The following is a 16,115-nucleotide window of genomic DNA, read 5'->3' as shown; positions in this document are numbered from 1 at the left end:
TCATTTAATTGTACAAATTAAATTACATTTTTTAAACTGTTTATAATAATAATAATTCATAACTAACTTAGTAATGATGAGAAATTAAGTAATTCGTTGAAGGATTTATACATTCTGGGATATTTATATTCATTGTATATTCTATTTGTTTTAAGATAATAAAATTTAATACATTCATACATTTTATTACGATATGAAGGTTAATTTTTTATTAATGTCTTATTGAAATATAAATTTAATGCGAATTAATTCAGTTACACAACATTGAATACACTTCTAACTTCGATTATGCAACAATACCAACATACCAACTACAATCAGCTGACTGGATCAATTGTTTGTGTTTATTCAATCGCAGTATTAGAAAATTGTGTTTTCGTTTCAACAGCCAGTTGTTAGCTGGAGCAGATAAAGGACGAGTGACAGCGGCAGTCATTAGCTGGTGAGACTCAGACAACAAAGAAAGACTTGTTCGGGGTTCGAGTTGAAGACAAGACAACAACACTGCGGTCGTTTCGGAACACTGACTTTGTTGTTAACCTAAATTTTTGTTTAAAAGAGAAGGTTTTATTATGCGTTAATTTTATATACATTGACATTCCTTAAAATGTTTACAACTTTTCTTTTTTATAACTAAGTACGTATTGTGAAATAAAGCTTATTGAAGATGGAAGCCGGAGAAAGGTGAGTAAAATCAATCACTGGTAAAATAAACATTTGTTTTAAAATTGCATAGCCTAGTTCTTTGCTCCTGCATTATGACACTATAGTCTAATGTCATAATGTACTTAAGAAATTATGAGACTCAAATCCATACTTAAGTATCAGGGCTGCAGTATAAAGCAGCTAACACCATAACTGAATCATCATTATTCATATAACAATTAAACAATAGCTTAATAACCAGAAAATGTCCTGGAATATGTTATAGGTATTTCAATTAAATTTCATTATAGGCCTAGCTACTTTTATATCTTTAAGTAAGGCTGCAGTATAATAATCAGGAACCGCCACAATCGAATCATGATTATCGATTATATTGATACAATCGAATACAACATTGACCTATAGAAATTTATAATAAATCATTGCCTGCTGTTTTTATTTCATTGGATATTGAGTATGATAGTGAGGTCACTGTCAGTTTTTTGTTTCGTTTATGTAGTGAGTAGGTTAGTGACCTACTCTAATTGGAGACCTATTAAGAAATCCTTAAAACTGGTCTCAGAACTGACTGCATTGTTGATCATCTTGCAAAATTTATGTATCAACGATAAGTAATGACTATTGGTGGCAGGGTTTAAGCTGAGAATGCATTTGTCGCATTTTGCGAAACAAGCGTAGAAAATGTGACACCGTTAAGAAAAGCTCTCGGAAAAATTGGGACAAAAACGTTTACAGTGATACAAATTTAGTTTTTCAATGATACTAAGATCGTATATTTTCTCATTACATTTAATTTCATATATATACTGTATATATATATATATATATAATATTAGATAGACACTGTGCTGTGCCACTGGTCGACAAACTGTCTGGTTGGAAAACGTCTGCCTAATCTCGGATAAAAAAGAATAGATACCCGAGTTTGAACGTTAACCACAAACTAATTAATAAAGTTAAAATTATGGGAGTTAAATTAAACTTAAGCTTGTTTATTTCTCGCCTAGACATATAAAGCAAATATTTACAAGCAATAACCAAGTTTTGTTCTGTAACAGTGATAAAATGTACCGGTTTTGGTGTTTTACTAATAAATTGCAATTTTGAAAGTTCAATTATTCATTGATAAACCTGCCATTGTGGGCCCAAAGCTCATATGCAAAAGCTGATGGTAAATGGTCCAATATATTAAAACAATATTTAATTTACTACGGCTTCCTCTTGCACTTAAGGACGTGAGTGGACCAAGCAAGATCGTTGCAAACATCGCTCTCGATGGTCTGTCGGTTCAAGCGTTCCGAACAGGCACCAGCAGCAGCAAATGAACAAAATCTATTGGATTAAGTTAGAATGGTCGAAAATTATTTGTGTTTACAAAAATAAATTGCCTTTAAAGCAAAAATAATGACTATAAGCTCAATAAACAGTCTGAAAATGAAACATTGGAGAGATATAGCTGCAAGACTTCACTGTCAAAAGAAAACAAAAGAAAATAGAAGATTTCTTTATAAAAACGCTTCAAACAGGAGAGAGAAGGACGTGTTGACATTTCTACAAAGCAGACATTGGAATCAGCTGTTAAGTCCTAAATCTGCCTCAGACCTGCACAGCAGACCAAGTCCATGGCCTGTCTGTCCATAAGCTTGTACTGGTCTCACCAGATCTGCTTAATTACTTTTAAAGAAAACTAACAAATTTCTCCTTCAAACAAAACTTGATTGTAATGCCCCCTCTTCACCACCTACTTTCAGAAAAATGGTGTCTAATGCCTCTCATTATGGTTACCAATTAAATAAAACTTATACATAGTATTCATGTTGTTTTTCATTTTTCAAGGTATAAATTTTCTTATACATATATGTACAGTGTGCCATTAATTTCGTAATAAAATATCATAAGAAATATTTTACACATTTAACAGAATATTTTGTGGAGTATACAGATTGGACAGTTGTTATAAACTATTTCTTTTGATATTTTGTTAATTCAGAGGTGGTCGTGATATAGGAATGTACCTCCTGACCTCTTCATTTATTTTGAAATACACGTTATATGAATCTTTTGGCTTCATATTTAATAAGTGGTATTTGTTAATTGATGTACGTGAAACTAATTTTTTTTTACAACTGCATGGTTTTAAAGTTGGTGTTTTTAAAGGCAATAACCGCTCTTACTCTCAAATACTACTTTTTACAGAAACAGAATTGTTTACAAGTACTTGAAAAATAAAATTGTCATTAGTGCAGTGGGTTAACCTAAGTAATGGATTATGCTTGTACAGTGGCGTAGGAGAAAAGCGGAAGCGGACAGAAAGTAACGGAGGCAGCAGTGACTCTGACCTGTCCGATGGGTGGAACTTTGTTGATCAGCTGGATATCAACAACCCAGATGTCCCGAGTAGTGACGGGGAGAGTGTGGAAGTAATTGAGGCTGAGGATGAAATTCCGGAACATGGTTAGTAGGATATGTCAGAATATTTTTACATCATAGTACAGTGTATATTCTTAAAAATTAATATATGCAGTAGAAAATAAGATTACAGACAAACTTCTTTACTAGTGTATTCATCAAAATCAGAGCTGCAATAAGTTACATATTATAAAAGTTATTTTGTATATTAATTTGGAGTCCAATGATACATAAAATTCAGGAATAGTTCCTGATTTTCTAAGGCCTTCACTTAATTCCTAATGTTTCCTTTTATATACATAAAATTACATTTTTTTGCTGAATGTTTCTTTTTGCTTTGAAACAGAGACAGATTTGTAGAGGTTAGGTATATACTTTTTTTTATTTGTAGTGTATTGTTTCAAATTTTTTATATATTGATCCCTAAGTCATTTACGCTATCCATGTCCGTATCATCATCATGCAAACAAAGCTAACCATCTATTTTTGTGTAGCATATTTCCATTGTACAATTAACACTAAAATAAGACAATAAAATTAGTCTACCCCAGACACCAATGTAAAACAATCAGTACATGTTGGAAGGCACCTTGGTTCTAGGTCGACTAGGATTCGGATAGCTTTATATGTAGAGTGAGAACTCTGTTATGGTTTACAGTTGAGGAACCATTACATAATGCGAGTCCGCACCTCATATACTACTAATGAGTTGGCTGATTTCTGTTTTGGCTGATTTCAAATTGCTGATCAATTTAATTTTTCAGTCGACATATGTACAGAGTGTCCCGTAAGTCTCTGGACAAAGGGTTACCACGTTATTGGTCAGGTCAAGACAAACACATTTCACCATATGAATATGGTTCGTTTCCTATCTGTCTGTATGTGTTTTTATAAAAAAAATTAATATCTTAACAAATAATAAATTATACCAAATTTGGCTCAAATGTTTGATAACAAGTCCAGTTAATGGACATTTCATGATATTATCATTAAATATTTTCAAAATGACATTCATCAAAACATTTTAACTTTGATTATTTTTAAAAAACCAGCAAGTTTTCTCAAGAGTTACAGGAATAAACTTTTTTAGAGAGTTTTATCACAGATCTAATGACACCAGAAATATTTTAATCAAACAATAAATAACTGATTTAGGGTTGATTCACTGTAACAAGACACAGCCCATAGTAAAGTTCTCAGCAAATAGCAAACAATACAAAAGTGAATAAACAGCAGCTTCAAAATATCTTCTGACTTTTTGTGTTTTATGATACAAAAAAATTTAAATACACACATTTCAGACTACTTTTACTGAAACTTTTAATTTTCTTATCTGAATGTTTTCTTAACCTGTGCTCAAGAGTGATTGCAGAATAGGCAGGAATAAGAAGTGTTGTTGCTATCAAGCTTCCTCTATGCTTTCAAGACTGTAAATGTAAACAAATTGAACATATTGGTTAAATTAATTTAACAATATGGTTGTACTAACATAAAAACAATGTTGACATAGAACAGTTAAATACATTTAACAGGCTCTTTCAATTTATACTATTATATAAAACTTTCTTTTTTTATTTGCCTGATTTTTTTTACCACAAAATGTTATATTTTAATAGTTTTTCTGCTATTCGAGGTTGGTGAAGACGAATCCAACAAACTAGAGATCAGTCTAATGGGCACAACCATTCTTGAGTTATAAATGGTGACTTGTTTTATGTATGTAGGTAATAATAAAGAATGCTAGTTTTCTATAGTGATATTTCTCGGAACGATGCCAACTAATGTCATTTTATTGATTGACATATATACTGCAGTACTACAGTAGAGTCCCACGAACTAAATCTAATGTGGACTGAAGCTGGGAGGTTTGTGTTTTTTGTCATATAAATAACAATAGTATATTTTCTTTACGTTTCTTTAATACGATGAATTGTATTGAGGTTAAGTGTGGAAGAAATGATTTCACCTCTAATAAAGCCAAGTTTCATTTCATTTCATACACATTTATTTGTTTAAAGAATACATAAATTTGTGTGGAATATAAGAAGATTAGGGTCTAGTTTGTACTCGGATGAATGTAACAATATAGCCACTTTCAATAAATGATTTGCCTACCAATATGGATTGCGGTTCAGTAGTTTTCTCAGATGACTGCTCGTTTTATTGTACAAATAACAATATAGATACCTTGTTTGTAGAGATGACTCATGTCCTATACCAAGCTAACCACTGGTTTTCATCTAATGGTCTGTTACTAATTGATAACTTCACAAAATATTTTCTTTTCTCTTTGTAAAAATCCTACGTTAACGAAGTATAATTTAAATTTAAAGTCCTGTCTAAGACTGTTGGGTATAACTTTAGATTCTAAGTTGACATGGCAACCCCATGTTCAGTGTCTGTTGTAAGCTGTCAAGAGTAATTTTTTTTGCTGCACCACCTAAAGAAACTTGTTCCCAAAGGTTATCTTAAATCTGCATATTATGCATTTTATCATAGCACCATATTGTATGGAATCATCCTATGGGGTAACAGTCATGATATTCAAAAAGTATTACTATTACAGAAAAAGGCTATTAGAATTTTGGCTAGTGTCTCCTCCTTAACTACATGTAAACCTATTTTTGCGGAGGAAGGTATTCTAACAGTTATCAACCTTTATATTTATTCATGTCTGATTAAAGTGAAACAGAATCTTGGTGACTTTTCTCTTAGAAATGACATTCAGCAATATCCTACTAGAGGCAGTTTATATTTAAATCAGCCCTACTGTAGATTTAGTAAATCATAATCTATGTATTCTTTTATCGGTATCCATTTGTTTAATAAACTACCTCTTTCCAGTCATAACATTAGTCTTAGTAAATTCATATCAGTGATGTATACAGGGTGTTTGAAAAGTATGGGTACGGCTTAATATTTTAAAGACCATAGGAGATAACATCTATAAACTTTGCACAGTGTCATATGGCTATGTAAAACTATTTTCCCTTGCTATTACCATGACATGCCAACCATGGGGGGACGGCCCACAGAGGAAAACATGGAAATCTTAAATTGAAGCATGGGTCGAGTGATTTAATACTTTTCAAACACCCTGTAGATGGCTGTTAACTAGACCTTTTTATGGTATAGATGAATACCTGGCACTGTCTGTGATAGATGTTTCTTTTTAATTTTAAACCTATCTGTATTGTAGCCTCCATAAATGTTTAACTGTTTTAATTGTCTGTTATTGTACTATTCATTTATTTATTATTGAATATTTTACCAATTTATTTTCTGTGGAATCTATTAATACATGTATGTATTGTTGATTGCCCATGCTTAGTTAGACATAAGATACCATACTATTATTTCATCTCAGCCAGTCAGGTTTTCACTTGAATTAACATTTAATTTAATGTATTGTGAGCTAATATTCTATTGAAGCCTTGGTGACGATGTCAATGCATTTAATGATGTTATGATGACTAAAGATTCTTGATTATCAAATAAGTCAATAAAGGTGAAAGTAGTAGAGAACACAGCACACACATAGAGACCAGTCCAGCAATCTCCTGATGTGTACTGTTTTATCTCACAAAATTATAGAAATTTGAAATTGGCTTATGAGATCACTTGGTTGCGCTTAGTAGCTTAAAATATTGATAAAAAAACAATAATTTGAGAAGAAGTTTTGTAAACCAAAGTAATTTTGGGATTCTTATATAAACTAAATAAACATATTTCACACCAATAAGTAAGATGTATTTAAAAAGAGAAAAATATTTAGATGGTTTAAAAGAATGTCTGTTATACCTCTGTGGCTTGAAAATATTACCAGGCTTGAACGTGTTATAGTAGGAAATCAGATTTTTGCCGTTATCAACTCCTTTGTTAATACTATACTGCCCCATAAGAATAAAAGCCCTAACTCCAAGAAACAAAACTTTTCAGGAAATGAGGATTACTAATTTTTTTTACCTGCATTAACATTTTAGCACTTTAAAAAAAAGGTTTATGCTAAAATGTTATTGATAGACCTACAAAATATTTATGTTGATGTGAAATTTTTTTTTAATAGAAAAAGTGGAGTTGGGGGCTTTTTATGTCACAGTTTGTTTGGTCTGAGGCGCACCCTTGAAAAGCCCTAACTCCTTCTACGGGAGTTAGGGCTTTTCATCGTCAAAGTGGACTTGTTTAGTTGCTACACCTAATTGGCATAATCATATTTTTAAATGTTTCTTTAGTGTTAAAACTGCAGTTTAAGAAAACAAACCAACATGTAATGTTATTTTTTAGAATTTTACTCACATAAAACAAATTGAACAAGTACAAACAAAATATTTATCAAGTAAAAGTTTATTTTTAAATTTAAAAGCTTGTTAAAAACAATATATTCCTTTAATCAATGATCAATTTTAATTTGTAAGCTAATTAATAGAAACAAGAAACCTATCACGTTATATTTGGTGACATTAATCAATTTAAAACAGTAAAGTTAACAAGTACATACAAATATTTCAACAATTTACAAACAAAATAAGTTACTTAAAATGAGAAAAAGTGTTAAATTGTAGGCGGCCGGCCTACTACTAGAAAAAAACTAAATATACATTGTGTTTTATACATGACTTAAATAAAAAGAATTAGAAGTAATCTACGCACAAACAATGTTTTTCTGGCACAAAGTCATTAGAATAGTTTAAATTGTAGACCTATTACACAGTTAAGAGATACTGGTGATAAATAAGTCCCCACTTAAACACTTTAAACAGTAATAATAATAATAAGATTAATTGAAAACAAAAACACTTCTGCCATTTATAGAATTGATCACTATCTACTTTAACTTTTGGCATTAACTTTTGGAAATTAGTTTTTACCTCATCACAGTCAATCAAGTCTCGTTGTCCTGACTCTGGAAGACTTGTCCAAACCCCCCGACCGTTTGCATGGCATAAGGGGACACAGTTTTTCAATAATGTCTTTCTTTTTGGTTTTATTGAAACCCCGAACTTTATTTATTTTTTTCTGGCATAGGAAACTTTTTGATATATTTGGATTGAATAAAGTTCAACTCTTTTGAAGGAGATTCTTCATATTTTCATAGAGTACAAAAGCGTACTTTTACCTCTGTCAGCAGTTACTTTCACAACATCTTTGAGATAAGGCACATTTTCTCGACACTTAAGCTTTTGTTTAGAAGAACAGTCTTTCCATTTATACAAGTCACTTTCACCAAGTTCTTTGATGGTCTACCTTTCCTACATTAGCTTTTTCAACACATTTAACAAAGTCCTGGAAATCGTAGACCTTTCCACTGTGTTTCATAGCTAAACTCAACTTGATGGTGGAAGGAGTCAGCAGCCATAAACGGTTCAAAGTAGAAAACATCAATTTTATCAACGGAAATCTCGGGGCAGTAATTTACAAGATAAACAAGGAAGGTGAACAGAGCCCAATTTTTGTTTTGTCCCGCACAATTGTCCAGGCCAAATACAAATATGCTTGATATCCCTGAAATGATAGAAAAAGGAATAAAATGCATTTAAGATGTCTTCTTTTTTTCTTCCACTTATTGCCTCGTGCCATAAGACTGGTAGAAGCCTAGTTTTTGATTTGGTCCCAAGAGGTACAAAACTTTCATTGAATGCTACCATTCTTCTTGTAAAAACGACCTCCTTGAAGTTGTCCATCCTTGGCAGCATGATAACTTTTTGTAGATCAGCACAAAAATATAAGGTATCATCAGAAGAAGACTGTTGCTTTTCATGCTCCTTGTAAAGATCTCTAGATTTCTCGGCCTTATCAATATGACATTTCCAGTTCATACAAACGTCACAGTCTTGAGACAATTCTTTTTGGTTGTGATCATTGTCATGTTCTTTGAACTTGAAGCATGTGCCACATTCCTCGTGGCCAAGTTTTGTAAAAGATATATGAAGCTCATTTATGACCTTTCTATATAAATCGTAAGAACAGTCACATGACTTTTCACATTCCATAAAATCATTATACATTCTTTGAATGGTCACGTCGTTTGGGAGGAGATACCGCCGATTTGGAGCATGCTCCCTTCTATAGTGAGAGATACTGGGATTGTAACTCTCAATATGATGTTTGATAAGGAACGAGTTTAAAGGAACGAGAAGTATCAGTGTATTTTCAGGGTCTGGTAGATCATTGACATTTACGGGAACAACAGCCTCCAAAGTTGACATTTTTGGGACACATTCAAGATCTCTTGCTCTTTTTTCTGATGATGGAACCCAATAACTTGAAGTAACTTGATCTTGGGGTAGAAGGAGCTCTTCAAACTTCACAGGTTCAAGAACTTCCAGCGAATTATCAGGCCCAATCAGCTCATTGGGATAACGTAAAGAGACGATATCTTCATCTATTTTCTCTTCTTGAGGAAACAGTGATACTTAAGGGTTGCTCTTCATAGTTGAAAGGAACCACAAATCCCAGTGTACTTTTAGGTTCCGATATTTTCATTACCATTTAAGGATTCAAGGGCCTCCGAGGTTACCGCTTTTGGGGAACTACATTTATTTTCTTTTTCTACTTTGGATGAAGCATTGTTTAGAGGACACTTTTTAATGCTAGGAACAACTGTATCGTTTTTTTGTTTTGGTCAGCATTGACAGCATTAAAAGCACCCCTTGAGGACATTTTAGTATACGAGTTTTATATTATTTTACCGGCCATTAAGGTATCGATTTGTAAATTTTGAGGTTAGGTTTCTGTCTGTAGCAATGTTCCATTTTTGCAAATCAACTTTTACAATTATAACTTAAAAAATAAATTACCTGAAGTGCAGTAGAAAGAAAATCAGGCTATCTGACACAATATAATTTAAAACACTGAAACCGAATAACTAATTATAACCAAAACACACGTTCATGACACAATAACTTGATAGGTTGTTGAGTTACTAAGTGAGAGCAGCTGCAACAACAAAAACTCTAGCCTAGTCATGCTGCTATGTTTGATGAAAGAAGGCCCTAATTCCAGGAAATCTCCTACTTAGTCTTATGAGAGAAGGCCCCAAGTTCCATGATGCTCTCGGGTGGACTATGGAACCATAAGTCTAAAGGCCCTAATTGCAACTGCCTATGCACTTAGGGTGTTTTAAACATTTAATTGTTACATAGGGCCATCTTATGTCAAAAACCACGATATTTCGGAGTTAGGGCCAATATAAATTGTAGTAATAGTGACCATGGAGTTGAATTTAGGGCCTTTTTATGTCATAAAAAGACGTATTTTATCCCAGTAAATCGAAAACAACAAAAAAAGTCAATTTAAAAAATTTTGGAGTTAGGGCCTTTTAAACTTATGGGGGCAGTATATAATTAATGCTCAAGGGTGTAATTTAATTATATTTTAATTTCAAAACCCTAATGCTTTGTCTTGCGATTCCTGGTATTTTTACAGGATAATTCAAATAAATACAAATACAAAAACAGTGAATCGTTCTGCTAAAGTAGTTTGTATAAACACGCAACTCAAGTGAACTTTATTTATCTATAAAGGCATAGAACCAGATGGAGAACCAGATGCTCCAGAGGCTGCAAGTCAACTGGTATCCAAACCTGAGACTCCAGTGGTGCAAGTCAGCCAGGAGGAGGTGGGGGCAGCCGGTACCAGTGGGACTGAGCCCTCAGTCCCCACCAGAGTTGTAGAGGCCGGACGGGAAGAGATGTTCGACTCCTTCTTTCCGTTGGTTCCTATTCTTTGCCACTTCTGCAGTACTTGTCTCCAATCTGGCATACATGGCCACCGATAGTAAGTAACCTTGTTTACGTTCTCTTCCCGATTCCATACACAATACAAACTTCCATGCTGTATTTTTTTACAATAGAAATTGTTTTCTCTTACAATCTAACTAATTTAAATAGAAAAATGATGTCCCTGGAAGCATGTGTGGGTTATTCTTATAAAATTTACTTCTACAGGCTCCCTGTTAGGGTTGGTTAGTTGACAACATGAAAGCCAGATCTTATTCTTTAAGGCTTTTGCTCCCAAGTGGCACAACGGTCTAGTTATGAATTGCTCAGAGAAAGTCAATATGTTTAAGCTCTGGGAATGAATGTGTTTAAAGCATAAACATGCTGAGGAATACTCAAAATGCTTACTGTATCTCTGACCCAAATAAGTATTTGTTTTTTTTTTTATCCCCACAGCAAATAACAATAACAAACTAACATAATTTTTTGAAATGTGGTAACACAGTTTTGACAGCTACATGCTTGGCTGGGTCCAATGTCCAGTCCTTGTAACAGTTGTCAGTTATCTTTATTTATGTTAGATTCAGACCTTCTCTCTAATCTTGTGTGGTAAGGTCTCAACAAAAGGCTTCCTGTCACAATCAGTAGTTGTATGGTAAACATTTATTTTCCTGTAACATTGTCTGATATGACATGATTTCTTCATTTTAATGAGCTCACAGAAGAAACAAAACAAACAAACAGTATTGAATTTCTAGCTGTACCGACTGAAGGTAATATTAAGTAAACTTAAATAACAGTAACAGATTAAGTTGGGAATCTGAGTTGCACTCTGATCATTAGCAGCTGAGTTTCAAATTACAAACAACAAAAACTACTTTGAGGATTAATTTCTTGAAACCAATGTCATTTTCGTATTATTATTTTATAATGTAGGAAATGAAATGATTCTTGAGTATACACTTATGTACATGTTCATAACTGTAAAATTATATTAGTAAAACTTATAAACATTCTTATAACACACTTTTTAATAAACCTACAACATTGTAAACAATTCAGAGTATTTGCACATGATAATAGTAATAATAATAAAGAGTTACAACACATGATTAAAAGCATGTAGCTAAGTTATTAAATTTAACATCCCACTTTGATTTTTCATTTTTTTTAACTGTCTATTGATAAACTCTTGGGACAAATTGAACTTTCTTAGTTTCAACTTCCTTTGTTTTAAATATCTACTTAGCATTGATTGTTTTCTTCCCTTCTGGTTATTATCCCTTCATATTATTGTCTATGTGTTAATTTTCTCCTGAGCATTCAATTCAGTTAAATTACTTTCTGCCACCACTAACCTCTACTTGTGGCTTCTTCATAAGTTGTTAGTAGAAGTTGTGACTTGGCCGCACTGCCACTGGCCAACGCTCGGTGTATTTATGATTTGTATTTATCACCAAAATTGTAATTCAAACTCAACTGAAGTAGTAGGCATGCCTTATAGTTTCATATCACAAATAATATTTGTATGCCAGTAGAATCACCTAATCTTTTTTTTTTTTTTTTTTGCTATTTAACGTAGAATAGAATTTATTCTTATTTTGTAAATAAGTTCCATGAAATTTGTCAAAATAATGCTTATTTCAACACTGAAGTGATCTAAATTCTTTATAAAAACAACAATAAAGTATAACACACTGAAAACAAATTACTTATGTGTGGCAGAACATCCTAAAAGGAACTTTAAGAAATGGGGTGGGGGGGGGGGGGGGTGGGGGGGGGGGGGGGTGGGGGGGGGGGGGGGTGGGGGGGGGGGGGGGTGGGGGGGGGGGGGGGTGGGGGGGGGGGGGGGACAGTCCCACATCAGCTCTTGAGACCTTTTAAAAAAAATTAGGTGACCTTTATTGCTGCAAGACTGCTTCATGTAATGAACCACAAATTGTGCAGTATAATCAGAATAAATCAGGCGCCCCTTGGACATGATCATCTCAAGAACGTAAGCGGAGCAAAGTTAGTAGGGTGGATATTCTACTGTGGTAACACTGTTCTTTGCTAGATAATTAAGCACTAACAAAGACTGATGTGCAGGGACATTGTTATAAAGCAAAATCCAATTGTTTCCTGTCCATTTTTCATGACATTTCCTTATGATGGTATCTCTTAAGCATGTAAGAATTTCTACATATACTGTAGTTCTTTGGTCACTGTTTGTCCCTCTGGAATGAGCCCATAGTGAATTAAGCCTTTGTAGTCAAAAAAACAACCTCATGTCTCCAGGTGAAATTTTTCTTTCCTTAGAGGTGTTTTTCGATTTCCATTCAGAGAACTATCTTAACATTTTGTTTTGAGGGTCACGTAGGGTTATGCAATTTTTGGTAATTTTTAGTCTCCTGTTTGCTTGTACAACTTGCCAGTATTTGCTCAATGTTTTCATCACTGCTTGCACATCTTCAATGTTTACGTGACCTTCACGAAAACATTTGTGCCTCTCATAAATTTGCTCCCTCTTCATCATCTCATTTCCATAAGCATGAACACAGAATTTAATGTTTGATCACTGTTTTACTAAATGCCATTTTTTTTTAATCAAGGAGGTTAACTTGCAGGCACATGAAAAAACTCCAACAAGAAAAAATAGCATTTGAGCAATACAAACACTAATGATATTCTTTCTCCAAAAGTAGAAGTATTGAATGCTTAAAAACAAATTTCCCACCAATGTACATGCTGGGTGTATTTAACAATCCCAAAAGTGTTCGTAGATTTTATGTATGAAATTCACAAATGTCAAATATTTTTAGAGCACATTGTAATTTTAATTTTTTTTTATCTAATGTTTTTTAAGTTATGCTTTTTGTTTGGATATAAAAATTATTCAGAAGTTGTGTTTTTTTTTATTAAATTTCCACCATTTATAACTTTAGATAGACCCTATAGATTTTAACATAGTAGATAACATATTAATATATATATATATGCATTAACATAATGTCAGAAAGATTTCATATAAAAATGCTAATGGGGATCCACCTAGAAATCTGGTTGTGTGGGAACATGACATAATATCTGTAGTACAGCAATATTTAAAAGAAGCCTGTAGAAATCAAACTGTGCAGAACTTTTATAAAATTGCCAATAACCTGCTGAAATATGTCTGAAACAAACATTTTCTTACATTATTCTTGTTCAGAACTAAACAGAGAATAATAATATGGAAAAAAGTTTATATAATGTTTTTGACGGGAGTGCCGAATCCACTCAAGTACCATTCTATGGCTTTACATTTATAGTCTTGAAAACATAGAGTAAGCCAAAAAGTAACAACCTTCTTATCATCATTCTGTGGTACAAAAAATATCTTAGACTGGAAGTAAAAAGTGGAGGTTTTATGATACAAGTAGGCTTTTTATACCTGCTTATGCATATCTATTTTGTTGATCAAGAAAACAAGACAAACTCAACTGTGGCGCCAAGTTATGTATATATTCTGTAGATCAGGGCAATAAGGCAAACTGAGCCAAAGCATCAGAATGTTTTTGAAAAAAGAAGTACTCATATACGTGCAAAACATAAAATAATATGTACCTCAAATATGCTTACTTTTTGATGCTACTTTCAGTACTTTCGTTTCTAGTAAAAAGGTTATTAGTACTGAAAAGCTAAGTACTTCGACTATAGGATTCATCCATACCTAAAATATTTCAATTTGTTACTGGAATAGAGCTATTCAATCAAATTTCATAAAATATTGGCAAGTAATCCGAGTTATTTCGTAGGTACTTATAAAAACTGTTTCACTTTCTGACATCAGAGCTCTAAAGCACTGTTCACTAAAATTAAATCTAAAATGGGTCAGGAGATTGGATTATCTTTCAGTAACTATCACGTATCTCAGAAGTGTATAGAATGTAATTTAAAAATAATTTGCCCCTGGTGTCCATGTTTTTCAGAAGTAAATTGCATGGGAAGCTTTATGTAACTGCCATTTTCAGTGTAATAATAACAACGCTAAATTGTAACTCTTCTTGTTTAACAACAGTACTAAAAATGAAAACAGGGGTTTATAGCCCGTAAACTATACAATAGCTCATTGTTGTCTATTACAGTGATATCTTCATTACGACCTAATCACTAGTCAGTGACTACTGCTACCTTAAGAAGTTTGCTGCAGATAACATGATGAACAACATTACTGTCTATTAACGGTACTTTGGCGTGGTTCTTTGACTTGTTTTGGAATTGTAATTCCAAGTTCAATTTCAGAGAAAACATTTTAAATCCCACTTTAATCGGAAACAATATTGTTTTCTATTAACAGCACTTTGGATTTGGTTCCTTGAATGGTTTGGGAATTGTAATTCCACGTTCAATTTTTTAATGCCAGTTGAATCGATGACGCTGCGATCATTGCTAACGCTTGCAATGCTCTTTATCTGATGTTATAGCGGGAAACTCTAATCATCTGCCAGATCGTCTCGGAAAGAATTATATTTAGAAAGTAATTTCCTGACGGTATAATAAAGCACATAGGTAGGGTGGAGGGGCGCGTATAAATAGTAACGTGGGATGCATCAGGGTTGCACTCTCGGGCCGTTTTTGTTACGCGTTCCTTATTATACAACTCCATCCGTACATCAGCAAACTTCGTTGTCCCCATTTTTGTTCCATTAATGGTCAAATGTGGGAGGAAATGTCAAGATTTTAAGTCAAATAATATTGTGTTCTTCGTGAGTGAGTTTATAGATTTATTTTCTAGAGTTTACCGATTTTAAGTTGCGTGCCGTACTCGACGCGGTGGCCATTGGTCCATCGGTCGTTTTAGATCGGTTATTTAAGAACGTTTTTTCTTAAATAAATGTTGTATATATGTATTTACCTAACCTAACACGCTGGTTGATTTAAGTTTGATGTATAAGAAGATTCCAGATAGAAGACATCGTGCACGATCACTTAACGCGGAATCTAAAAATGCGGAGTTCGGCTGTTTCAATGAGTAGGTAGTTTATTTTTAATTTTTTCAGCTCCTATCCTTTCACTTTTCTTCCCTTTTGGTATATCTTTTCGTCGCTTTCTAATTTAGTTGGCGATGTCAAAAGTGGTCGATTCGAACTTTCCCTTGCGACATCGATTGTAGTCATCGCTCTGCCGATTGTTTGTCTCGAACGTGTTCTGTTGATCATCAAAGGACCGATAGGCGACGACCCTACCCGAAACTACGCGACGCATTGATTGGCTCGCGACGCCTGCGCGTAGCGTCCCGGTGCCGACGCCATAGCGTGTCCTTCTGTACTGTGGCCACCTCGACGTCGACGTCCTCTGCTA

General features: G+C 33.5%; 2 protein-coding genes across 2 annotated transcripts in view; both read left to right on the top strand.

Annotated features, from left to right (window-relative positions):
- LOC124365730 (tyrosine-protein phosphatase non-receptor type 9-like) overlaps positions 1–16,115 on the top strand; it is a 174,308-nt gene that overhangs the window by 116,646 nt on the left and 41,547 nt on the right.
- Positions 307–11,106, top strand: LOC124365733. Its single transcript, XM_046821719.1, has 3 exons — positions 307–684; positions 2,948–3,120; positions 10,599–11,106. The coding sequence occupies exons 1-3, from the start codon at positions 668–670 to the stop codon at positions 10,850–10,852; spliced, it is 444 nt and encodes a 147-aa protein (XP_046677675.1). The 5' UTR covers positions 307–667; the 3' UTR covers positions 10,853–11,106.

The sequence above is a fragment of the Homalodisca vitripennis genome, chromosome 7 (genome assembly GCF_021130785.1).
Source record: "Homalodisca vitripennis isolate AUS2020 chromosome 7, UT_GWSS_2.1, whole genome shotgun sequence".
Taxonomy (NCBI): Eukaryota; Metazoa; Arthropoda; class Insecta; order Hemiptera; family Cicadellidae; genus Homalodisca; species Homalodisca vitripennis.
This window is presented reverse-complemented; position numbering and strand designations above follow the sequence as displayed.

Coding starts and splice junctions, on each gene's coding strand:
- LOC124365733 (XM_046821719.1), top strand. Junction 3,121..10,598: donor GGATGAAATTCCGGAACATG/GTTAGTAGGATA, acceptor TTATCTATAAAG/GCATAGAACCAGATGGAGAA.